The sequence below is a fragment of the Bombina bombina genome, chromosome 3 (assembly GCF_027579735.1).
Source record: "Bombina bombina isolate aBomBom1 chromosome 3, aBomBom1.pri, whole genome shotgun sequence".
Lineage (NCBI taxonomy): Eukaryota > Metazoa > Chordata > Amphibia > Anura > Bombinatoridae > Bombina > Bombina bombina.
In genome coordinates this window covers 542,044,850-542,071,966 of record NC_069501.1, presented here as the reverse complement: position 1 = coordinate 542,071,966, position 27,117 = coordinate 542,044,850, and the positions used below count along the sequence as shown (strand labels likewise).

The window sequence follows — 27,117 nt, the reverse complement described above, 5'->3', positions numbered from 1 at the left end:
AGCTTTGAAGTCCAGAAGATATCCCTGAGATATGATCTCCAACGCCCAGGGATCCTGAACATCTCTTGCCCACGCCTGGGCGAAGAGAGAAGTCTGCCCCCTACTAGATCCGTCGCCGGATAGGGGGCCATTCCTTCATGCTGTCTTAGAGGCAGCAGCAGGCTTTCTGGCCTGCTTGCCTTTGTTCCAGGACTGGTTAGGTTTCCAGGCCTGCTTAGATTGAGCAAAAGTTCCCTCTTGTTTTGAAGCGGAGGAAGTTGATGCTGCACCTGCCTTGAAATTTCGAAAGGCACGAAAATTAGACTGTTTGGCCTTTGCTTTGGCCCTGTCCTGAGGAAGGGTGTGACCCTTACCTCCAGTAATGTCAGCAATAATTTCCTTCAAACCAGGCCCGAATAAGGTCTGCCCCTTGAAAGGAATGTTGAGTAATTTAGACTTCGAAGTCACGTCAGCTGACCAGGATTTAAGCCATAGCGCCCTACGCGCTTGGATGGCGAATCCGGAATTCTTAGCCGTTAGTTTAGTCAAATGAACAATGGCATCAGAAACAAATGAGTTAGCTAGCTTAAGTGTTCTAAGCTTGTCAATAATTTCAGTCAATGGAGCTGTATGGATGGCCTCTTCCAGGGCCTCAAACCAGAATGCCGCCGCGGCCGTGACAGGCGCAATGCATGCAAGGGGCTGTAAAATAAAACCTTGTTGAATAAACATTTTCTTAAGGTAACCCTCCAATTTTTTATCCATTGGATCTGAAAAAGCACAACTGTCCTCAACCGGGATAGTGGTACGCTTTGCTAAAGTAGAAACTGCTCCCTCCACCTTAGGGACCGTCTGCCATAAGTCCCGTGTAGTGGCGTCTATTGGAAACATTTTTCTAAATATAGGAGGTGGGAAAAAAGGCACACCCGGTCTATCCCACTCCTTGCTAATAATTTCTGTAAGCCTTTTAGGTATAGGAAAAACATCAGTACACACCGGTACCGCATAGTATTTATCCAGCCTACACAATTTCTCTGGTACTGCAACTGTGTTACAGTCATTCAGAGCAGCTAATACCTCCCCAAGCAACACACGGAGGTTCTCAAGCTTAAATTTAAAATTAGAAATCTCTGAATCAGGTTTCCCCGAATCAGAGATGTCACCCACAGACTGAAGCTCTCCGTCCTCATGATCTGCATATTGTGACGCAGTATCAGACATGGCCCTTACAGCATCTGCGCGCTCTGTATTTCTCCTAACCCCAGAGCAATCGCGCTTGCCTCTTAATTCAGGCAACCTGGATAATACCTCTGACAGGGTATTATTCATGATTGCAGCCATGTCCTGCAAGGTAATCGCTATGGGCGTCCCTGATGTAATTGGCGCCATATTAGCGTGCATCCCCTGAGCGGGAGGCGAAGGGTCTGACACGTGGGGAGAGTTAGTTGGCATAACTTCCCCCTCGTCAGAATCTTCTGGTGATATTTCTTTTATTGTTAAAGACTGATCTTTACTGTTTAAGGTGAAATCAATACATTTAGTACACATTCTCCTATGGGGCTCCACCATGGCTTTCAAACATAATGAACAAGTAGTTTCCTCTGTGTCAGACATGTTTAAACAGACTAGCAATGAGACTAGCAAGCTTGGAAAACACTTTAAACAAGTTTACAAGCAATATAAAAAACGTTACTGCACCTTTAAGAAACACAAATTTTGTCAAAATTTGAAATAACAGTGAAAAAACAGAATTTATGTTTACCTGATAAATTACTTTCTCCAACGGTGTGTCCGGTCCACGGCGTCATCCTTACTTGTGGGATATTCTCTTCCCCAACAGGAAATGGCAAAGAGCCCAGCAAAGCTGGTCACATGATCCCTCCTAGGCTCCGCCTACCCCAGTCATTCGACCGACGTTAAGGAGGAATATTTGCATAGGAGAAACCATATGATACCGTGGTGACTGTAGTTAAAGAAAATAAATTATCAGACCTGATTAAAAAACCAGGGCGGGCCGTGGACCGGACACACCGTTGGAGAAAGTAATTTATCAGGTAAACATAAATTCTGTTTTCTCCAACATAGGTGTGTCCGGTCCACGGCGTCATCCTTACTTGTGGGAACCAATACCAAAGCTTTAGGACACGGATGATGGGAGGGAGCAAATCAGGTCACCTAGATGGAAGGCACCACGGCTTGCAAAACCTTTCTCCCAAAAATAGCCTCAGAAGAAGCAAAAGTATCAAACTTGTAAAATTTGGTAAAAGTGTGCAGTGAAGACCAAGTCGCTGCCCTACATATCTGATCAACAGAAGCCTCGTTCTTGAAGGCCCATGTGGAAGCCACAGCCCTAGTGGAATGAGCTGTGATTCTTTCGGGAGGCTGCCGTCCGGCAGTCTCGTAAGCCAATCTGATGATGCTTTTAATCCAAAAAGAGAGAGAGGTAGAAGTTGCTTTTTGACCTCTCCTTTTACCGGAATAAACAACAAACAAGGAAGATGTTTGTCTAAAATCCTTTGTAGCATCTAAATAGAATTTTAGAGCGCGAACAACATCCAAATTGTGCAACAAACGTTCCTTCTTTGAAACTGGTTTCGGACACAGAGAAGGTACGATAATCTCCTGGTTAATGTTTTTGTTAGAAACAACTTTAGGAAGAAAACCAGGTTTAGTACGTAAAACCACCTTATCTGCATGGAACACCAGATAAGGAGGAGAACACTGCAGAGCAGATAATTCTGAAACTCTTCTAGCAGAAGAAATTGCAACCAAAAACAAAACTTTCCAAGATAATAACTTAATATCAACGGAATGTAAGGGTTCAAACGGAACCCCCTGAAGAACTGAAAGAACTAAGTTGAGACTCCAAGGAGGAGTCAAAGGTTTGTAAACAGGCTTGATTCTAACCAGAGCCTGAACAAAGGCTTGAACATCTGGCACAGCTGCCAGCCTTTTGTGAAGTAACACAGACAAGGCAGAAATCTGTCCCTTCAGGGAACTTGCAGATAATCCTTTTTCCAATCCTTCTTGAAGGAAGGATAGAATCTTAGGAATCTTAACCTTGTCCCAAGGGAATCCTTTAGATTCACACCAACAGATATATTTTTTCCAAATTTTGTGGTAAATCTTTCTAGTTACAGGCTTTCTGGCCTGAACAAGAGTATCGATAACAGAATCTGAGAACCCTCGCTTCGATAAGATCAAGCGTTCAATCTCCAAGCAGTCAGCTGGAGTGAGACCAGATTCGGATGTTCGAACGGACCTTGAACAAGAAGGTCTCGTCTCAAAGGTAGCTTCCATGGTGGAGCCGATGACATATTCACCAGATCTGCATACCAAGTCCTGCGTGGCCACGCAGGAGCTATCAAGATCACCGACGCCCTTTCCTGATTGATCCTGGCTACCAGCCTGGGGATGAGAGGAAACTGCGGGAATACATAAGCTAGTTTGAAGGTCCAAGGTGCTACTAGTGCATCCACTAGAGCCGTCTTGGGATCCCTGGATCTGGACCCGTAGCAAGGAACTTTGAAGTTCTGACGAGAGGCCATCAGATCCATGTCTGGAATGCCCCACAGTTGAGTGACTTGGGCAAAGATTTCCGGATGGAGTTCCCACTCCCCCGGATGCAATGTCTGACGACTCAGAAAATCCGCTTCCCAATTTTCCACTCCTGGGATGTGGATAGCAGACAGGTGGCAGGAGTGAGACTCCGCCCATAGAATGATCTTGGTCACTTCTTCCATCGCCAGGGAACTCCTTGTTCCCCCCTGATGGTTGATGTACGCAACAGTTGTCATGTTGTCTGATTGAAACCGTATGAACTTGGCCCTCGCTAGCTGAGGCCAAGCCTTGAGAGCATTGAATATCGCTCTCAGTTCCAGAATATTTATCGGTAGAAGAGATTCTTCCCGAGACCAAAGACCCTGAGCTTTCAGGGATCCCCAGACCGCGCCCCAGCCCATCAGACTGGCGTCGGTCGTGACAATGACCCACTCTGGTCTGCGGAAGGTCATCCCTTGTGACAGGTTGTCCAGGGACAGCCACCAACGGAGTGAGTCTCTGGTCCTCTGATTTACTTGTATCCTCGGAGACAAGTTTGTATAGTCCCCATTCCACTGACTGAGCATGCACAGTTGTAATGGTCTTAGATGAATGCGCGCAAAAGGAACTATGTCCATTGCCGCTACCATCAAACCTATCACTTCCATGCACTGCGCTATGGAAGGAAGAGGAACGGAATGAAGTATCCGACAAGAGTCTAGAAGTTTTGTTTTTCTGGCCTCTGTCAGAAAAATCCTCATTTCTAAGGAGTCTATTATTGTTCCCAAGAAGGGAACCCTTGTTGACGGAGATAGAGAACTCTTTTCCACGTTCACTTTCCATCCGTGAGATCTGAGAAAGGCCAGGACGATGTCCGTGTGAGCCTTTGCTTGAGGAAGGGACGACGCTTGAATCAGAATGTCGTCCAAGTAAGGTACTACAGCAATGCCCCTTGGTCTTAGCACAGCTAGAAGGGACCCTAGTACCTTTGTGAAAATCCTTGGAGCAGTGGCTAATCCGAAAGGAAGCGCCACGAACTGGTAATGCTTGTCCAGGAATGCGAACCTTAGGAACCGATGATGTTCCTTGTGGATAGGAATATGTAGATACGCATCCTTTAAATCCACCGTGGTCATGAATTGACCTTCCTGGATGGAAGGACGAATTGTTCTAATGGTCTCCATTTTGAACGATGGAACCTTGAGAAACTTGTTTAAGATCTTGAGATCTAAGATTGGTCTGAACGTTCCCTCTTTTTTGGGAACTATGAACAGATTGGAGTAGAACCCCATCCCTTGTTCTCCTAATGGAACAGGATGAATCACTCCCATTTTTAACAGGTCTTCTACACAACGTAAGAATGCCTGTCTTTTTATGTGGTCTGAAGACAACTGAGACCTGTGGAACCTCCCCCTTGGGGGAAGCCCCTTGAATTCCAGAAGATAACCTTGGGAGACTATTTCTAGCGCCCAAGGATCCAGAACATCTCTTGCCCAAGCCTGAGCGAAGAGAGAGAGTCTGCCCCCCACCAGATCCGGTCCCGGATCGGGGGCCAACATTTCATGCTGTCTTGGTAGCAGTGGCAGGTTTCTTGGCCTGCTTTCCCTTGTTCCAGCCTTGCATTGGTCTCCAAGCTGGCTTGGCTTGAGAAGTATTACCCTCTTGCTTAGAGGACGTAGCACTTTGGGCTGGTCCGTTTCTACGAAAGGGACGAAAATTAGGTTTATTTTTGGCCTTGAAAGGCCGATCCTGAGGAAGGGCGTGGCCCTTACCCCCAGTGATATCAGAGATAATCTCTTTCAAGTCAGGGCCAAACAGCGTTTTCCCCTTGAAAGGAATGTTAAGTAGCTTGTTCTTGGAAGACGCATCAGCTGACCAAGATTTCAACCAAAGCGCTCTGCGCGCCACAATAGCAAACCCAGAATTCTTAGCCGCTAACCTAGCCAATTGCAAAGTGGCGTCTAGGGTGAAAGAATTAGCCAATTTGAGAGCATTGATTCTGTCCATAATCTCCTCATAAGGAGGAGAATCACTATCGACCGCCTTTACCAGCTCATCGAACCAGAAACACGCGGCTGTAGCGACAGGGACAATGCATGAAATTGGTTGAAGAAGGTAACCCTGCTGAACAAACATCTTTTTAAGTAAACCTTCTAATTTTTTATCCATAGGATCTTTGAAAGCACAACTATCTTCTATGGGTATAGTGGTGCGTTTGTTTAAAGTGGAAACCGCTCCCTCGACCTTGGGGACTGTCTGCCATAAGTCCTTTCTGGGGTCGACCATAGGAAACAATTTTTTAAATATGGGGGGAGGGACGAAAGGAATACCGGGCCTTTCCCATTCTTTATTTACAATGTCCGCCACCCGCTTGGGTATAGGAAAAGCTTCTGGGAGCCCCGGGACCTCTAGGAACTTGTCCATTTTACATAGTTTCTCTGGGATGACCAACTTGTCACAATCATCCAGAGTGGATAATACCTCCTTAAGCAGAATGCGGAGATGTTCCAACTTAAATTTAAACGTAATCACATCAGGTTCAGCTTGTTGAGAAATGTTCCCTGAATCAGTAATTTCTCCCTCAGACAAAACCTCCCTGGCCCCATCAGACTGGTTTAGGGGCCCTTCAGAACCATTATTATCCGCGTCGTCATGCTCTTCAGTATCTAAAACAGAGCAGTCGCGCTTACGCTGATAAGTGTGCATTTTGGCTAAAATGTTTTTGACAGAATTATCCATTACAGCCGTTAATTGTTGCATAGTAAGGAGTATTGGCGCGCTAGATGTACTAGGGGCCTCCTGAGTGGGCAAGACTCGTGTAGACGAAGGAGGGAATGATGCAGTACCATGCTTACTCCCCTCACTTGAGGAATCATCTTGGGCATCATTGTCATTGTCACATAAATCACATTTATTTAAATGAGAAGGAACTCTGGCTTCCCCACATTCAGAACACAGTCTATCTGGTAGTTCAGACATGTTAAACAGGCATAAACTTGATAACAAAGTACAAAAAACGTTTTAAAATAAAACCGTTACTGTCACTTTAAATTTTAAACTGAACACACTTTATTACTGCAATTGCGAAAAAATATGAAGGAATTGTTCAAAATTCACCAAAATTTCACCACAGTGTCTTAAAGCCTTAAAAGTATTGCACGCCAAATTTGGAAGCTTTAACCCTTAAAATAACGGAACCGGAGCCGTTTTTAACTTTAACCCCTTTACAGTCCCTGGTATCTGCTTTGCTGAGACCCAACCAAGCCCAAAGGGGAATACGATACCAAATGACGCCTTCAGAAAGTCTTTTCTATGTATCAGAGCTCCTCACACATGCGACTGCATGTCATGCCTCTCAAAAACAAGTGCGCAACACCGGCGCGAAAATGAGGCTCTGCCTATGATTTGGGAAAGCCCCTAAGAATAAGGTGTCTAAAACAGTGCCTGCCGATATAATCTTATCAAAATACCCAGATTAAATGATTCCTCAAGGCTAAATATGTGTTAATAATGAATCGATTTAGCCCAGAAAAAGACTACAGTCTTAATAAGCCCTTGTGAAGCCCTTATTTACTATCTTAATAAACATGGCTTACCGGATCCCATAGGGAAAATGACAGCTTCCAGCATTACATCGTCTTGTTAGAATGTGTCATACCTCAAGCAGCAAGAGACTGCTCACTGTTCCCCCAACTGAAGTTAATTCCTCTCAACAGTCCTGTGTGGAACAGCCATGGATTTTAGTAACGGTTGCTAAAATCATTTTCCTCATACAAACAGAAATCTTCATCTCTTTTCTGTTTCTGAGTAAATAGTACATACCAGCACTATTTTAAAATAACAAACTCTTGATTGAATAATAAAAACTACAGTTAAACACTAAAAAACTCTAAGCCATCTCCGTGGAGATGTTGCCTGTACAACGGCAAAGAGAATGACTGGGGTAGGCGGAGCCTAGGAGGGATCATGTGACCAGCTTTGCTGGGCTCTTTGCCATTTCCTGTTGGGGAAGAGAATATCCCACAAGTAAGGATGACGCCGTGGACCGGACACACCTATGTTGGAGAAAAAGGCAGTTACACTAACAAAATTTTTACAGTGTATGTAACAAGTTAGCAGAGCATTGCACCCACTTGCAAATGGATGATTAACCCCTTAATACCCAAAACGGAATAATAAAAGACAAAAACGTTTTTTCAAACAGTCACAACAACTGCCACAGCTCTACTGTGGCTTTTTACCTCCCTCAAAAACGACTTTGAAGCCTTTTGAGCCCTCCAGAGATGTCCTGGATCATGCAGGAAGAAGCTGGATGTCTGTGTCTAATTTTTGCTGTTCAAAAAAACGGCAAAATAGGCCCCTCCCACTCATATTACAACAGTGGAAAGCCTAAGGAAACTGTTTCTAGGCAAAATTCAAGCCAGCCATGTGGAAAAAAAAAAACTAGGCCTCAATAAGTTTTATCACCAAATACATATAAAAACGATTAAACATGCCAGCAAACGTTTTATATTACATTTTTATAAGAGTATGTATCTCTATTAATAAGCCTGATACCAGTCGCTATCACTGCATTTAAGGCTTTACTTACATTAGTTCGGTATCAGCAGCATTTTCTAGCAAATTCCATCCCTAGAAAAATATTAACTGCACATACCTTATTGCAGGAAAACCTGCACGCCATTCCCTCTCTGAAGTTACCTCACTCCTCAGAATATGTGAGAACAGCCATGGATCTTAGTTACTTCTGCTAAGATCATAGAAAACGCAGGCAGATTCTTCTTCTAAATACTGCCTGAGATAAACAGTACACTCCGGCACCATTTAAAAATAACAAACTTTTGATTGAAGAATAAACTAAGTATAAAACACCACACTCCTCTTACGACCTCCATCTTGGTTGAGGCTTGCAAGAGAATGACTGGATATGGCAGTGAGGGGAGGAGCTATATAGCAGCTCTACTGTGGGTGATCCGCTTGCAACTTCCTGTTGGGAAGGAGAATATCCCACAAGTAATAGATGATCCGTGGACTGGATACACTTAACAAGAGAAATTGTGTTTTATTTTAAATGTTTCACCAGTATGGCTGGAGGAAAAGGGGGATTCAACTTCAGCGTATTCACATGACTTGCATGGATTGGTGCCACATAAAAAAAAAAAAAAACAGCCTTGGTTCTAGCCATGTTCTCTGTGCATTGTCAATTTTTTTGTCAAAATGTCTTTTTAAGCTGTTTCCAATATTACTTGCATTCCTTGAGACAAATTTTATGTTGCTTAAGATGCTGGTATCAAGAAGTTTATCTTTTTCTAGTATTACTAAGTTTTTTCTTATTACTGAACAGATTTGTTGGTATTGATTACTATATTTAGTTGAAAAGACTACAGTTGAGCCTGAAAAGTGAGTTGTTTTTACTTTGTCAGCCAGAAGTTCATTTCTATCCATAGATTGGACTTCATTTGATATATTTGATAGTATGTTCTTTTTATAGCCTCTAGCCACTAATCTTTGCGTGAGATCATCAGCCTGTTTGTACTGCAATATGTTAGAGCAGTTCCTATGAAGGCGCATATATTGTCCCTTAGGAATCCCTCTTTTCAAGTGTTCAGGGTGATGTGAATTAGCCCTAAGAATGGTATTTCCTGCTGTTGGCTTTCGGTAAGTTTCAGTCTCTATTTTGTTTGCAACAGGTGCTATTGGTACTTTATATTTTCTTTATACATGTTTATTATACCTGTTTAGCCTCTGAAGAGAAGCAGCACCTCGATTTATAGGAAGTTGCCAAACAGGTATAATAAACATGTATAAAGAAAATATAAAGTACCAATAGCACCTGTTGCCCCTATTTCTTTGCAGCACCAAGAACTTCTGTATTTGTGTAAACTAATCCCACAGACTGTATATGTGGCAAAGAGGTCTGTAATTAGTATTGGAAGTCCAAATATAAACACAGCAAAACAAAACACTCACTCACCCTTCTTCTAAATGCAGTATTTTCCTCTTTCAGCAGTCACTAGCGTCTTGTTTTGTTTTGCTGTGTTTATATTTGGACTTCCAATACTAATTACAGACCTCTTTGCCACATATACAGTCTGTGGGATTAGTTTACACAAATACAGAAGTTCTTGGTGCTGCAAAGAAATAGGGGCAACAGGTGCTATTGGTACTTTATATTTTCTTTATACATGTTTATTATACCCGTTTAGCCTCTGAAGAGCAGTACCTCGATTTAAAGGAAGTTGCCAAATACATAATTTACTCCCTCAAGCTTGTATACGATATATATGCAAGTTAACTTCAGGGATATTGTTCAGCTTTTTTTCTTTTTCCCACTTAGGGAGAAAGCTGCGGCATACCTTGAACCTCGTCAGAATCTTGGACAGCATAAAAAAAGTTTTGCTCAGAAAAAATATTTTTCCTATAAGATAAAGTCCTCAATACATGAGGGACAGAAAGGAATAGGTGGTTCCACATTTGCATCAAAACATAAGGAGCGAGTGACATCATGCAAGGCTTCTTGGTCCATGCTGTTTACTATGAGTAAATTACTAAACTTAAAAAAATACAGAACTTTTGTACAAAAAAACGTTACTGTGCCTTTAAATTTAAACAAGTAACTTTTTTACCCCGCTATGTCAAATATAAGAATAAATCAATATAAATCAACTTAAATTCTATCAGACACCTTTACACCTCAGCAACCCTGCTGAGGCGCCTACCTGACCGCTAAACAGAGGCAATATCCCCTTCTCATGTGGAGCAGGAATGATCTGGACCTCAGTAACAGAAAGAGCTAACTGATGGTACTAGAAGCGCTTAATCAATAAAAACCATGCGATTCTAGTGCCACGCTATTCTGCCGTCTCTGCAACGAAAGACATATCTCCAAGTACTGCGCAATCAAAAAAAGGCACACAAACCCGTTACTGTATGCATCTCATCTCCCGATCGGCTTGTTTGCTAGTTTAAGCCGTCTGGAGACATAACCACCAGAGCAAAAAATAAAAAGCTTTACTCCCAGCCCCAGTGCCTGCAGATATGGCTGTCGAATTCCTCTCCAGACTAGGAGAGTTTGTAGTCCCAAACATAAAGTGCCCCTTCCTGTATGAGCCTTATATGTTCCTCCGAGTTTGCTTCTTGGCCCCGGAATAAAAAAGCAGCACTTACCTTACATCTGCCTGACAGCAATGCAGCTCACAGGCTTGAGAGGTCCTATCCCTCACATCGACCTGTGGAGAAATCTGAAGTCTGAGTAAATCCACCTCAGGCTATAGAAGATAGGGCAACATCAGAATATGGGAGGCGCAGTGAGAATTATGTCCCACAAGTTCCCATCGCTCTAAAGCCACCACTGCTCTACTGAAGAGACTGATATGGACTACGGCTACACCCTAGGACAAAGCAGCACAATCTTGCACTACTTTAAAAATGATAAACTCTTGATTGAAGAATCTTATCTAACACCTCACTTTACCACATCCTAACACTAACGTAGGCAAAGAGAATGACTGGAGTGGGAGGGAAGGGAGGAGCTATTTAACAGCTCTGCTGTGGTGCTCTTTGCCGACCTCCTGCTGACCAGGAGGTGAATATTCCATTAGTAATTAAAGATGATCCGTGGACGTTTAACTACCACACAAAATAAAAATGAACTAACAAAGAAGCGGTAATGGATTGCAAGCATAAAAAAAAACAAGAGTGCAACTAAATATAAAATATTGTTGTTAAGACACCCACCACGATAAAGCAATCAGTAATAGAATTGTGCGGTAAGTTAAATAAACAGGCGGGAAATAGCACGCAGCGGTAACGCTTTAACCATGGCACTGCACTTCAACTGTCCGAATAAAATATACCAAATACGCTACCCTCTCCCAAGAATGCAACTTAATAGTGCACATGGAGGGGAGTAAAGATAGAAAACTAATAAAATGTCAGAGTGCACTATGGAGAAATAGAAAAAAATAAATTATGTTAGCGCTAACATTGTGACTAGTGCTGTTTTTACTTATACAGAAACATTTTTCACAAATAGTCTCCTCAAAAACAAATCAAATACATACTCCCATTAATTGCTAGACTATAAATGTTAAATATCTAGATAAACTGTGGTGTGTCCTATAGGTGTGAATGTCCCTTAGCTAAGATGCACATATATAAATGCACCTGCTAATATCCTGAGGCCTATGTGAGTGCATTAAATGACTGCACTTAACTCAGATGTTCCCACTCTACTGTGTTTACCCAGATGCAGAAACTGCTTCCAGCAGCAGAGGAGTACAAAGATGAGCAAACAGGAGGAGGATAAAGGACAAGTGCCCGCAACACCTATGGCAGGCAAATAAACTTCAGAAGAAGAATTACATTTTCTGACTAAGTACTTTATTAAACCCCTCTATGAAAAACCAATTGTTTTTGGGGGGGAAGAATGGGTCTCAACTAGGTCTAAGGACCCCTGTTCACAAATTGAATCTGGAGAACCTCAAATCTTCACATTATCCTTTTGAGGCAAAGATAAGACTGGAATATCAGAGAGGTAAGAGGTATTAAAAGCTTGTGGAATGTTGTGCGTCTTTGCCTCCTCCTAGCAGCCGGTAGTTAAGTACCAGGAGCAATGGCTTGTGGACTTTAGCCACCTTATGAAATTAATCAAAAGTCCAACCTCCATGGGAAGAAAAGGCAATTAACAAATGATCTAGTTTGGTATTCTCCAAACAAGATAACACATTTTAAAAATGTATCTTTCTTATTAGTTCCAGATAATAAAAGGCTTCATAGAAGAAAGAAGCTGATGGTATTATCAGAGTCAAAATGTGTCCAAAAGTTACAGTAGAGATACATTTCAGAATTAAAGATTGCTCTACAGCTATCTGGAAAATATTGTTTTGCTAAAATAAAATTATTGTAACAGTATATATTATTAAAGCTCACATGTGGAGATCCAAATCAAATTAGGGAGGAAAGGTTAAATCCACAACATTTTTCTAAAAGATTTCAGAAAATAAAGACATGGAGATTCACATAAAAACAGAATTTATGTTTACCTGATAAATTACTTTCTCCAACGGTGTGTCCGGTCCACGGCGTCATCCTTACTTGTGGGATATTCTCCTCCCCAACAGGAAATGGCAAAGAGCCCAGCAAAGCTGGTCACATGATCCCTCCTAGGCTCCGCCTACCCCAGTCATTCGACCGACGTTAAGGAGGAATATTTGCATAGGAGAAACCATATGGTACCGTGGTGACTGTAGTTAAAGAAAATAAATTATCAGACCTGATCAAAAAAACCAGGGCGGGCCGTGGACCGGACACACCGTTGGAGAAAGTAATTTATCAGGTAAACATAAATTCTGTTTTCTCCAACATAGGTGTGTCCGGTCCACGGCGTCATCCTTACTTGTGGGAACCAATACCAAAGCTTTAGGACACGGATGAAGGGAGGGAGCAAATCAGGTCACCTAAATGGAAGGCACCACGGCTTGCAAAACCTTTCTCCCAAAAATAGCCTCAGAAGAAGCAAAAGTATCAAACTTGTAAAATTTGGTAAAAGTGTGCAGTGAAGACCAAGTCGCTGCCCTACATATCTGATCAACAGAAGCCTCGTTCTTGAAGGCCCATGTGGAAGCCACAGCCCTAGTGGAATGAGCTGTGATTCTTTCGGGAGGCTGCCGTCCGGCAGTCTCGTAAGCCAATCTAATGATGCTTTTAATCCAAAAAGAGAGAGAGGTAGAAGTTGCTTTTTGACCTCTCCTTTTACCAGAATAAACAACAAACAAGGAAGATGTTTGTCTAAAATCCTTTGTAGCATCTAAATAGAATTTTAGAGCGCGAACAACATCCAAATTGTGCAACAAACGTTCCTTCTTTGAAACTGGTTTCGGACACAGAGAAGGTACGATAATCTCCTGGTTAATGTTTTTGTTAGAAACAACTTTTGGAAGAAAACCAGGTTTAGTACGTAAAACCACCTTATCTGCATGGAACACCAGATAAGGAGGAGAACACTGCAGAGCAGATAATTCTGAGACTCTTCTAGCAGAAGAGATTGCAACCAAAAACAAAACTTTCCAAGATAATAACTTAATATCAACGGAATGTAAGGGTTCAAACGGAACCCCCTGAAGAACTGAAAGAACTAAATTGAGACTCCAAGGAGGAGTCAAAGGTTTGTAAACAGGCTTAATTCTAACCAGAGCCTGAACAAAGGCTTGAACATCTGGCACAGCTGCCAGCTTTTTGTGAAGTAACACAGACAAGGCAGAAATCTGTCCCTTCAGGGAACTTGCAGATAATCCTTTTTCCAATCCTTCTTGAAGGAAGGATAGAATCTTAGGAATCTTAACCTTGTCCCAAGGGAATCCTTTAGATTCACACCAACAGATATATTTTTTCCAAATTTTGTGGTAAATCTTTCTAGTTACAGGCTTTCTGGCCTGAACAAGAGTATCGATAACAGAATCTGAGAACCCTCGCTTCGATAAGATCAAGCGTTCAATCTCCAAGCAGTCAGCTGGAGTGAAACCAGGTTCGGATGTTCGAACGGACCCTGAACAAGAAGGTCTCGTCTCAAAGGTAGCTTCCAAGGTGGAGCCGATGACATATTCACCAGATCTGCATACCAAGTCCTGCGTGGCCACGCAGGAGCTATCAAGATCACCGACGCCCTCTCCTGATTGATCCTGGCTACCAGCCTGGGGATGAGAGGGAACGGCGGGAACACATAAGCTAGTTTGAAGGTCCAAGGTGCTACTAGTGCATCCACTAGAGCCGCCTTGGGATCCCTGGATCTGGACCCGTAGCAAGGAACTTTGAAGTTCTGACGAGAGGCCATCAGATCCATGTCTGGAATGCCCCACAGCTGAGTGACTTGGGCAAAGATTTCCGGATGGAGTTCCCACTCCCCCGGATGCAATGTCTGACGACTCAGAAAATCCGCTTCCCAATTTTCCACTCCTGGGATGTGGATAGCGGACAGGTGGCAAGAGTGAGACTCCGCCCATAGAATGATTTTGGTCACTTCTTCCATCGCTAGGGAACTCCTTGTTCCCCCCTGATGGTTGATGTACGCAACAGTTGTCATGTTGTCTGATTGAAACCGTATGAACTTGGCCCTCGCTAGCTGAGGCCAAGCCTTGAGAGCATTGAATATCGCTCTCAGTTCCAGAATATTTATCGGTAGAAGAGATTCTTCCCGAGACCAAAGACCCTGAGCTTTCAGGGATCCCCAGACCGCGCCCCAGCCCATCAGACTGGCGTCGGTCGTGACAATGACCCACTCTGGTCTGCGGAATGTCATCCCTCGTGACAGGTTGTCCAGGGACAGCCACCAACGGAGTGAGTCTCTGGTCCTCTGATTTACTTGTATCTTTGGAGACAAGTCTGTATAATCCCCATTCCACTGACTGAGCATGCACAGTTGTAATGGTCTTAGATGAATGCGCGCAAAAGGAACTATGTCCATAGCCGCTACCATCAACCCAATCACTTCCATGCACTGAGCTATGGAAGGAAGAGGAACGGAATGAAGTATCCGACAAGAGTCTAGAAGCTTTGTTTTTCTGGCCTCTGTCAGAAATATCCTCATTTCTAAGGAGTCTATTATTGTTCCCAAGAAGGGAACCCTTGTTGACGGAGATAGAGAACTCTTTTCCACGTTCACTTTCCATCCGTGAGATCTGAGAAAGGCCAGGACGATGTCCGTGTGAGCCTTTGCTTGAGGAAGGGACGACGCTTGAATCAGAATGTCGTCCAAGTAAGGTACTACAGCAATGCCCCTTGGTCTTAGCACAGCTAGAAGGGACCCTAGTACCTTTGTGAAAATCCTTGGAGCAGTGGCTAATCCGAAAGGAAGCGCCACGAACTGGTAATGCTTGTCCAGGAATGCGAACCTTAGGAACCGATGATGTTCCTTGTGGATAGGAATATGTAGATACGCATCCTTTAAATCCACCGTGGTCATGAATTGACCTTCCTGGATGGAAGGAAGAATAGTTCGAATGGTTTCCATCTTGAACGATGGAACCTTGAGAAACTTGTTTAAGATCTTGAGATCTAAGATTGGTCTGAACGTTCCCTCTTTTTTGGGAACTATGAACAGATTGGAGTAGAATCCCATCCCTTGTTCTATTAATGGAACAGGATGAATCACTCCCATTTTTAACAGGTCTTCTACACAATGTAAGAATGCCTGTCTTTTTATGTGGTCTGAAGACAACTGAGACCTGTGGAACCTCCCCCTTGGGGGAAGTCCCTTGAATTCCAGAAGATAACCTTGGGAGACTATTTCTAGCGCCCAAGGATCCAGAACATCTCTTGCCCAAGCCTGAGCGAAGAGAGAGAGTCTGCCCCCCACCAGATCCGGTCCCGGATCGGGGGCCAACATTTCATGCAGTCTTGGTAGCAGTGGCAGGTTTCTTGGCCTGCTTTCCCTTGTTCCAGCCTTGCATTGGTCTCCAAGCTGGCTTGGCTTGAGAAGTATCACCCTCTTGCTTAGAGGACGTAGCACCTCGGGCTGGTCCGTTTCTACGAAAGGGACGAAAATTAGGTTTATTTTTTGCCTTGAAAGGCCGATCCTGAGGAAGGGCGTGGCCCTTACCCCCAGTGATATCAGAGATAATCTCTTTCAAGTCAGGGCCAAACAGCGTTTTCCCCTTGAAAGGAATATTAAGTAGCTTGTTCTTGGAAGACGCATCAGCCGACCAAGATTTCAACCAAAGCGCTCTGCGTGCCACAATAGCAAACCCAGAATTCTTAGCCGCTAACCTAGCCAATTGCAAAGTGGCGTCTAGGGTGAAAGAATTAGCCAATTTGAGAGCATTGATTCTGTCCATAATCTCCTCATAAGGAGGAGAATCACTATCGACCGCCTTTATCAGCTCATCGAACCAGAAACATGCGGCTGTAGCGACAGGGACAATGCATGCAATTGGTTGTAGAAGGTAACCCTGCTGAATAAACATCTTTTTAAGCAAACCTTCTAGTTTTTTTATCCATAGGATCTTTGAAAGCACAACTATCCTCTATGGGTATAGTGGTGCGTTTGTTTAAAGTGGAAACCGCTCCCTCGACCTTGGGGACTGTCTGCCATAAGTCCTTTCTGGGGTCGACCAAAGGAAACAATTTTTTAAATATGGGGGGAGGGACGAAAGGAATACCGGGCCTTTCCCATTCTTTATTAACAATGTCCGCCACCCGCTTGGGTATAGGAAAAGCTTCTGGGAGCCCCGGCACCTCTAGGAACTTGTCCATTTTACATAGCTTCTCTGGGATGACCAACTTGTCACAATCATCCAGAGTGGATAATACCTCCTTAAGCAGAATGCGGAGATGTTCCAACTTAAATTTAAATGCAATCACATCAGGTTCAGCCTGTTGAGAAATGTTCCCTGAATCAGTAATTTCTCCCTCAGACAAAACCTCCCTGGCCCCATCAGACTGGGTTAGGGGCCCTTCAGAGATATTAGTATCAGCGTTGCCATGCTCTTCAGTATCTAAAACAGAGCAGCCGCGTTTACGCTGACAAGTGTTCATTTGGGCTAAAATGTTTTTGACAGAATTATCCATTACAGCCGTTAATTGTTGCATAGTAAGGAGTATTGGCGCGCTAGATGTACTAGGGGCCTCCTGAGTGGGCAAGACTCGTGTAGACGAAGGAGGGAATGATGCAGTACCATGCTTACTCCCCTCACTTGAGGAATCATCTTGGGCATCATTGTCATTATCACATAAATCACATTTATTTAAATGAATAGGAATTCTGGCTTCTCCACATTCAGAACACAGTCTATCTGGTAGTTCAGACATGTTAAACAGGCATAAACTTGATAACAAAGTACAAAAACGTTTTAAAATAAAACCGTTACTGTCACTTTAAATTTTAAACTGAACACACTTTATTACTGCAATTGCGAAAAAACATGAAGGAATTGTACAAAATTCACCAAAATTTCACCACAGTGTCTTAAAGCCTTAAAAGTATTGCACACCAAATTTGGAAGCTTTAACCCTTAAAATAACGGAACCGGAGCCGTTTTAAACTTTAACCCCTTTACAGTCCCTGGTATCTGCTTTGCTGAGACCCAACCAAGCCCAAAGGGGAATACGATACCAAATGACGCCTTCAGAAAGTCTTTTCTAAGTATCAGAGCTCCTCACACATGCGACTGCATGCCATGCCTCTCAAAAACAAGTGCGCCACACCGGCGCGAAAATGAGGCTCTGCTTATGCTTTGGGAAAGTCCCTAAGTAATAAGGTGTCTAATACAGTGCCTGCCGATATTCTTATATCAAAATACCCAGATAAAATGATTCCTCAAGGCTAAATATGTGTTAATAATGAATCGATTTAGCCCAGAAAAGTCTACAGTCTTAATAAGCCCTTGTGAAGCCCTTATTTATGATCGCAATAAACATGGCTTACCGGATCCCATAGGGAAAATGACAGCTTCCAGCATTACATCGTCTTGTTAGAATGTGTCATACCTCAAGCAGCAAGAGACTGCATACTGTTCCCCCAACTGAAGTTAGTAGCTCTCAACAGTCCTGTGTGGAACAGCCATGGATTTTAGTTACGGTTGCTAAAATCATTTTCCTCATACAAACAGAAATCTTCATCTCTTTTCTGTTTCTGAGTAAATAGTACATACCAGCACTATTTCAAAATAACAAATTCTTGATTGAATAATAAAAACTACAGTTAAACACTAAAAAACTCTAAGCCATCTCCGTGGAGATGTTGCCTGTACAACGGCAAAGAGAATGACTGGGGTAGGCGGAGCCTAGGAGGGATCATGTGACCAGCTTTGCTGGGCTCTTTGCCATTTCCTGTTGGGGAGGAGAATATCCCACAAGTAAGGATGACGCCGTGGACCGGACACACCTATGTTGGAGAAAAGAAAAATATTTTATGTAAAAGTATCCAACTTATTTACCATTTAAAATCTTGACATAAGTGTTTGACAGTAAATCTTTCCGCTTTGACTTTAAAGCGCAAATCCCCAAAAAAAAATTCATATAATTGTATTCATAGTGAACTGGATATAAATTAGTCATTCCACAACAAATTATCATCTTAGATTGTATATAATAAAAAAGAGCACACCTTGAGAAATGTTAGGCTTTGTACCACCGATGCTAAAACAAAATATATTGACATACACATTACCCATCAGTTAACTGTAAAAAGCATTGCATTGCAATATGGTGTCTTTGCCTGAAGATTACAGCCTTTCAAATTAGGAGTGGTAGGGGATTGAGTCTAAGGACTGACAATATATTTTAGAACTGTGTTGATTCAAGCCCTGACTCATTGTAGCAATCCTGTTTGCCCTGTACTGGTGCACTTTCATTTACACAAGGTTGTTTTTTTTTTATTATCCCATTTGTAAATTTAATTTATATATCAGTCTTTCTGTATGTGTTTACCTTTCACATGATGCACAATTGTCACTATATGCTGAGCAAACAGTTCAGAGGGACTCCGCTGAGGCTGTGCAGATTGAATATGTTGAAATATAGACTTGAATTCCAGATCTTTTTTGCTACCATGGACAAGGTCACGAGACAACTTTCTTTCATGAGCCAGTATTCCACTTGGACTGCAAAAGAAAATGGGAAAAAAAAAAAAAAATTATGCTTACCTGATAATGTTCTTTTCTTCCGATGGAAAGAGTCCATAGCTGCATTCATTACTTTTGGGAAAATAAGAACCTGGCCACCAGGAGGAGGCAAAGACACCCCAGCCAAAGGCTTAAATACTCCTCCCACTCCCCTCATCCCCCAGTCATTCTGCCGAGGAACAAGGAACAGTAGCACCCCACATAAAAGACGGGTGGGGAGCTGTGGACTCTTTCCATCAGAAGAAAAGAAAATGATCAGGTAAGCATAATTTATGTTTTTCTTCCTAAATGGAAAGAGTCCACAACTGCATTCATTACTTTTGGGAAAATACCCAAGCTATACTGAATGCCAAAACGGTAGGGTACAATAGGCGGCCCATTCTGAGGGCACCAGGCCTGAAAACCACTACCCAACAAAAAAAAAACCTCCTTCGTCCAAAGCAGAGAAAAACAGAAAGGGAAAAGGTGCCAAGGACACTGACCATCAGATAGCCCGAAAGCCTAGGTAGAGACAGCAACACCACACACAACTGAGCCAACAGTCCTCGAGAAGACACCATCGCCCAACAGTCGGTCCCCCACAACACACCCTTTACTAGCAAAGAGAGCCTCCCCTGAAACTCCCAAAGGAATAAGGCAAGGAAGAACCAAATGGGAACTGAAAGGTTACCGCAAACTCCATAAAAGGAAAACCCCCCAACAAAACCAAGCTCACAAGACCTAAAAGGGTCCTGACAGCAAGGGGAGGCAACGCCCAATACAAATAGAAACCACAAGGTTTAGAATCGGTAGCAGAACAGAAAAAAAGTTCTCCCAACATCCTGCAAAGGATTGGAACAGCTAGCTAGCACTCAGTCAAGGCGCAAACAGCTGTAGCTGGTTTCAAAGGGCAACCATTCACTTGCCAGGCAGCAAGTCAACCAGCGCCTAGGAACTGAAAACGGAGACCAAACATCATCCGAACTCAGAACCCTGAGGAGTTCTGGCAAAATTACATGTAACAGACCCAGACGAGGTAAACACCTGAGTCAAGAACACGCAGCCATCCTCAGGGTGACAGAAGAAATGCTTGCTAGAAGCGGCTACCAAAATGCAGAGTGCTAAACCTCCATTACAGAAGGCACACTTTAGGCAACCGAAACCGCCAGACCTACACATAGGTCTCAGGACCTACCTCCAGCCGGGCCAGCCCAAGCATCGGCAGGTCTGAAACCAGGGGCCAGAAAAACCCCAGTCTCAAACAACAAACGAAAAAAATGGCACAGCCATTACAATAGTGCTCGGGTGCCGACCAGAAATACCACATGGAGACCGTCGACAGGCCGTAGACCTAGAAGGTCTAGCTAAAGGCTTAACAGACTCAAGGCGGAGCCAGCAACTCTCCAAATGGACAGAACAACCCAGAGAGCGTACCTCTCTCCGAAATAGGTTAACCCGTCTGTCCTAACCACCTGAAGCCAGGAGAAGCCCTAAGACAGGGACCAAACTTCCAAAAGAAGGACATAAGACCCAACCCCCCCCCCCGGGATGGAAGGACAGAGCATCTGCCACCAGGACACAGCCGTAGGCTGAACCGAGAGAACAAATCTCCAATGCCCTGACCTGGAAGGAATCCCCTGAAGATCTAACTGGCTAGCACACAGACAAGGTGCCATAGCTGCAGTGGTTCCACAACGAACCCCTTTGCTTGCAGAGCAGCGAAGTCATCACACTATTTCAGCAAGCCAACCAAAGGAAACCGACCATAGGCAAAAGGCAAGCCCAGGGGGCATCGGCACCCAGAAATACCTGGTCTACTGAATCAGATCAACTAGCCAAACCAAAAGGACACCCCCCAAGTTTCCTGGAACTGGGGAACCCCGGGATAAACAGGACTAAGAAAAAACTTAAACGGCACCTGACACCCACAATGGGGCACTCACCACCTCCTAGAACCAGACTAATTGTTCAGTCGCCACATGGTCAGGAATGCGGAAAGGTGGACCGTACAGTCCAAAAAAAGCACGCCCAACCATAAGGTTGCGTCACTTCCAAAGGCCTTTATGTTCAAAGCCAAGAGCCCAGTTAACACTACACATAAGCAGATTGAATAACAAACATGATTTAAAAAAAACCCTGTTCAATAATCCCCCTCGGGAGATATTAACCCTCGATTCCAAGATACCAAAGGAGCCTCAGTGAGGCCCTATAAATATACTTAAGTCCTGCAAGATAGTTCCTTACGGGAAACATTAATAAGTTATAGTACATTCTGATGAAGTAAAATGAAACAATCTTACCGAAATCTATGCCGTGGAACAGGAACAGGCACTTCAAGTGTGACGAATAGTAGCAGCGCCTCCGCCATGGATTTGAGAGACTAAAGCAGGCAGCGAAGCGAAGTTCGACAACACTGATTGCTTGTGGAGCTGTTAATAGGAGTCAGGATGGTTTCGCAGAAAGACTCTCCCAGCATCTCCGGACTCTAACTTTCATCCAGGCCCTCAATGAGAGACTGATAGGATTACTTAAAACTTCCATCCCATGTCGAAGAGTACTACCCACCATAAGAGACAAAACAAACTTCTGACACTTCTCTGCCAACCTCCTGGGACGAAAGTCAAAGAATGACTGGGGGTTGAGGTGAGTAGGAGGAGTATTTAAGCCTTTAGCTGGGGTATCTTTGCCTCCTCCTGGTGGCCAGGTTCTTATTTTCACAAACGTAATGAATGCAGCTGTGGACTCTTACCATTTAGGAAGAAAAGTGGTGGTGGGGGGGTTGTTTTTTTTTTAATTAAATCTTATTAGGATAATAAGAATATAGTATAACAAACATTATTTGTAAATGTAAATCTTACAGATAAATTGACAAATGAAAACCAGAAACATTAACAAATGACCAACGTACCTGAAATAATTTACAAAATCAAAAAAATTAATCAGTTTATAAATATTTATACATATTTCCTTCCTTTCCCTACTTCCCCCTTTATTTCCACACAAAAAAACCAAACAACAACAAATATTACCTTTCTGATTACAGTACTGTACATTCTTTACAAGGGTACTATGTATACAAAAGTATTAAGAATGATATAAAACTACATTTAGGTTGCATGTATAAGCTGTATAATGAGATGTAAATATTGCCTAAATACATCTCTCCACAATGTACTTTCTAAGCAACTCGACACCCACCTGGTTTCGGCAGACTACCAGGCTATCACTGAAGAGCTGGAGTTCGGCTAGAGACGTTTTAAGTTAAATGTTTTCTCTCTGCCACAGTTTAGCCTCAACTATGCTTCGGTTTAATGTTGGTTCAGCTTCTTGGCAACCTTCAATTTAGGACAGAAAACAGAGAAGGCCTAGCACTTACTGCAGAACGGGTGCACGCTACGGGGGTCCTGCACATGCCCCAAAGTAGAATCAATCAATAGGAAGTAACAGCCCCAGTCGGTATATTTCAATATTCATTTATTAGAGACATCACATAGAACACATAACGTTTCGGTCAACACCTGACTAATGATTATGGCAGGTGTCGACCGAAAAGTTGTATGTGTTCTATGTGATGTGTCTAATAAATGGATATAGAAATATACTGACTGGTGCTGCTACTTCCTATTGATTGAACCTTCAATTTAGGGACAAGTTCTACTTTGGTTTATACTGATGATTACATATACACCTCTTTTAACCTGTCATATTTAAATGTATTAATAAGTCTGCTTATAGATTTAACCTACAATATCATAACCTCTATAACATATTATGCCAGACATTAACAGTGTTAGACTAGTTATTAAAGGGATATGAAAACCAATTTTTTTCTTTCGTGATTCAGATAGTGCATGCAATTTTAAACAACTTTCTAATTTACTCCTAATATTCTTCATTCTCTTGGTATCTATTTTAAAAAGCAGAATGTAAAGCTTACGAGCCACCCATTTTTTTGTTCAGCACCCTGGGTAGAGTATGCAGATTGGTGGCTACAATTTATGTTTATATTTTCTCTGCTTTTTCACTTCTCATTTGTATCCTCAATAAAAAAAAAAAAAATTTTATTGACACTTGGTCCCATCCCCTCGCCGAACGGTCACATTTTACATGCAAATATTTAAGAAAGAAAATGTAAGCATACCTGATAAATTTGTTTCTTTCCGGATATGGTGAGTCCACGTCGTCATCAATTAGTGGGAATTTCACTCCTGGCCAGCAGGAGAAGGCAAAGAGCACCACAGCAAAGAAATGGAAAAAGGTATTACACAAAGGTGTAGAGGTGCCTGAAGGTTTTAGTCAAAAACAAATATGTCTTATTATTCGTTTTGCTTATGAGACCGCTGGTCAGCAGCCTCCTGAGAGAATTACAGCTCATTCCACAAAGGCTGTTTCCTCTTCCTGGGCTTTCAAAAATGAAGCTTCTGTGGAACAGATTTGCAAGGCTGCAACTTGGTCCTCTCTACATAAGTTTTCAAAATTTTACAAATTTGATACTTTTGCCTCGGCTGAGGCTTCTTTTTGGAGAAAGGTTCTTTAAGCGGTGTTGCCTTCTGTTTAGGTCTGCCTGTCTTTTTCCCTCCCTAGTCATCTGTGTCCTCTAGCTTGGGTATTGGTTCCCACTAGTATTCACCATATCTTAAGAAAATAAAATGTATGGTTAACTGATAAATTTGTTTCTTTCCGGATATGGTGAGTCCACGACCCCACCCTTCAATTTAAAATGAAAGTAAATCCTAGCGTTTTACAAATTTACTATTGAAACAAATAAAGTGCACTTTCATTCATGAAGTATAAGATACTTCATGTAGAACGATCCTTTATTTGATTCAATCGATCACCGTTTTTAGCCACTACAGAAAAAAAAATTTTTGGCTAAGCGGTGACATTTTCACCTCTTAGCCAATAGCCGTGCGGTAATTCTGGCTTGGCGCCAATGGGAGCCGGATTTACCGCACTGCTATTGGCTCTTTTCATGAAGTATCTTATATTTCATGAATGAAAGTGCCCTTTATTTAACTGATGCTCTCTCCTGCTTGATATGAGCAATGACTTGTGGAAGGAGAGCAAATGGAGGAAACAAGTATGCTAGACTGAAATTCCAAGGAACCGCCAGACCATCTATCAAGAGAGCCTGCGGATCTCTTGACCTTGATCCGTACCTTTGAAGCTTGGTGTTCTGCCGAGATGCCATCAAATCCAACTCTGGCACCCCCCATTTGAGGGTTAACCTGGGGAACACTTCCGGATGGAGAGCCCACTCCCCAGGATGAAATGTCGGTCTGCTCAGGAAATCCGCTTTCTAGTTCACTCCTGAAATGTGGATGGTAGACAGACAGCAATTGTGAGCTTCCTCCCAGTGAACAATTAGAGCAACCTTCTTCATGGCTAAGGAACTCCGAGTTCCTCCCTGGTGGTTGATGTAAGCCACTGAGGTGATATTGTCTGACTGGAACCTGATAAACTGGGCTAAGGACAACTGAGGCCAAGCCATCAGAGCATTGTAAATCGCTCAATTCCATGATGTTTATGGGGAGAGCAGACTCCTCCCGAGTCCACAGTCCCTGAACCTTTAACGAGTCCCAGACTGCTCCCAAGCCCTGCAGGCTGGCGTCCTTGGTCACAATCACCCAGGAAGGTCTTTGGAAGCCAAATCCTAAAAAAGCCACCACGGGAGAGAGTCTCTGGTCGACTGATCTACATCTATCCTCTGCGACTGATCAGAATGATCCTCATTCCATTGTCTGAGCATGCATAACTCCAGCTCTCTCAAATGGAATCAAGCAAAAAAGATATGTCCATTGAAGCGCGCATCAGACCGAATACCTCCATACATTGAGCCACTGATAGCTGAACAGTAGACTGCAGAGCGAGGCAAGAACTTCGAAATTCCTGACCTCTGTCAGAAATATTTTCATAGATAGGGAATCTATTATAGTCCCGAAGAAAACTACTCTTGTAGCTGGAACAAGGGAACTCTTTTCCAGATTCACTTTCCATCCGTTAGAACGTAAAAAAAACAACAAAAAACAACAAGATCTCTGTATGAGTTTGCTTGTTGAAAAGATGGCGCCTAAACAATGTGTCGTCCAGGTAGGATGTCACTGCAATTCCCCGAGACCGGATCACTGCCAAGAGAGCCCCCAGAACTTTCGAAAAAATTCTGGGAGCTGTAGCAAGAACAAACGGAAGAGCCACAAAGTGTTTGTCCAGAAAGGCGAATCTCAGGAACTTGTGATGATCCCCGTCAATGGGAGCATGAAGATACGAGTCCTTCAGATCTATGGTCGTCATGAACTGACCCTCTTGGACTAAAGGCAGAATGGAACGAATAGTTTCCATTTTGAAGGACGGTATTCTGAGAAACTTGTTTAGACACTTCAGGTCTAGAATAGGTCTGAAAGTTCCCTCTTTTTGGGAACCACAGATTTGAATAGAAACCTAGGCCCTGTTCCTCTACTGGAACTATCACTCCAAGGAAGGAAAGATCCTGAACACATTTCAAGAACGCCTCTCTATCTGGTCTGCAGATAATCTTGAGGAGAAACATGGGAGGAAAGTCCTTGAAATCTATTTTGTAACCTTGAGATACTATGTCCACAGCCCAGGCATCTGGGACATCTCGTATCCATGCCTGAGAAAACTAGATCGGGGGCAAACCCTTTATGATGATTGGAAGAGGAAGACTTTTCTTTAAAGTTACGAAACGAAAATTACTCTGACATCCTTTAGGTCTATTCTTATCTTGTGGTAGAAAATACCTTTTTCCACCCGTGATATCAGAAATTATTTCTGCCAGACCAGGTCCAAACAAGGTCTTACACTTGTAAGGAATCGCCAGAAGCTTGGAAATAGAGGTAACATCGGCTGACCAAGATTTCAGCCACAATGCCCGGCGAGCAAGCACAGCGAAGCCAGATATCTTGGCTCCCAGCTTAATAACCTTCATGGTAGCATCAGAAATAAAGGAATTGTCTAGCTTAAGAGCCTTAATCCTGTCTTGAATCTCCTCTAAGGGAGTGTCTACTTGAAGAGATTTAGTTAAGGCGTCAAACCAATGGGATGCCGCACTTGACAGTGGCAATATACACTGCAGGTTGTCATTGGAGACCTTGATGGACATACATCTTCAAATAAGCCTCCAGCTTTTTGTCCATTGGATCCTTAAAAGAGCAGCTATCCTCAATAGGAATAGTAGTTCTTAGCCAGAGTAGAAATGGCCCCTTCTACTTTAGGCACCGTATGCCATGACTCTGTAATGGAGTCAGCGACAGGAAACATCCTTTTAAAAGACAGGAGATGGGGAAAAAGGTACCCCTGGTTTCTCCCATTACTGTGCTATAATCTCCGTAGCACGGTCTGCCACAGGAAACACCTCCACCGAGGAAGGAACATCAAAGTATTTATTAAGTTTACTAGATTTCTTAGGGTTAACGATAGGAGTATCGGAGTTGTCCAAAGTAGCCAAAACTTCCTTTAACAGTACACAAGTGTTCAAGCTTAAATCTGAAGGTTACAACTTCAGCATCAGAAGAAGGAATCATACTGTTCGAATCTGAGATTTCACCCTCAGAAGCTACCGACGTAACTTCCTCATCAAATTTATGAGAAAGGGCAACTTGAGTAGCAGAAGCAGGAACTTTATTATCTGAATCTCTATTTTTTCTCTTGCGTTTTCCTTGTAGCATAGGAATGGCAGCTAATGCCGCAGAAGATACCTGGGCAGCAATTGCTGCTCGCAAATAAACTCCTCCAGGAGATTGAGAGGAACCGCAGTGCACTGCATGTGACACCATGGCTTGGGACGTAAGAGGAGAAAGCTGTGGCATTGCCTGAACAGCATCATCCTGAGAGACTGTTGGCTCAAAAACAAGAAGTTTATCTCTATTCTTTAAAGTCCTATCTATGCATGAGGAACAAAATTGCAAGGGGGCGAAATAATTTGATTATCCAAACAAAGCAGACAACTGTCTATAAGAACAGCATCCTGTTACATAAGGTAAAA

General features: G+C 43.0%; 1 protein-coding gene across 6 annotated transcripts in view; it reads right to left on the bottom strand.

Annotated features, from left to right (window-relative positions):
• THRAP3 (thyroid hormone receptor associated protein 3) overlaps positions 1-27,117 on the bottom strand; it is a 342,660-nt gene that overhangs the window by 208,673 nt on the left and 106,870 nt on the right. For all 6 annotated transcript variants that reach the window (XM_053707020.1, XM_053707022.1, XM_053707019.1 and 3 more), the window contains one exon: positions 18,943-19,115. In XM_053707020.1, coding sequence (XP_053562995.1) covers positions 18,943-19,115 — 173 coding nt within the window. The remainder of the gene's footprint in view (positions 1-18,942; positions 19,116-27,117) is intronic.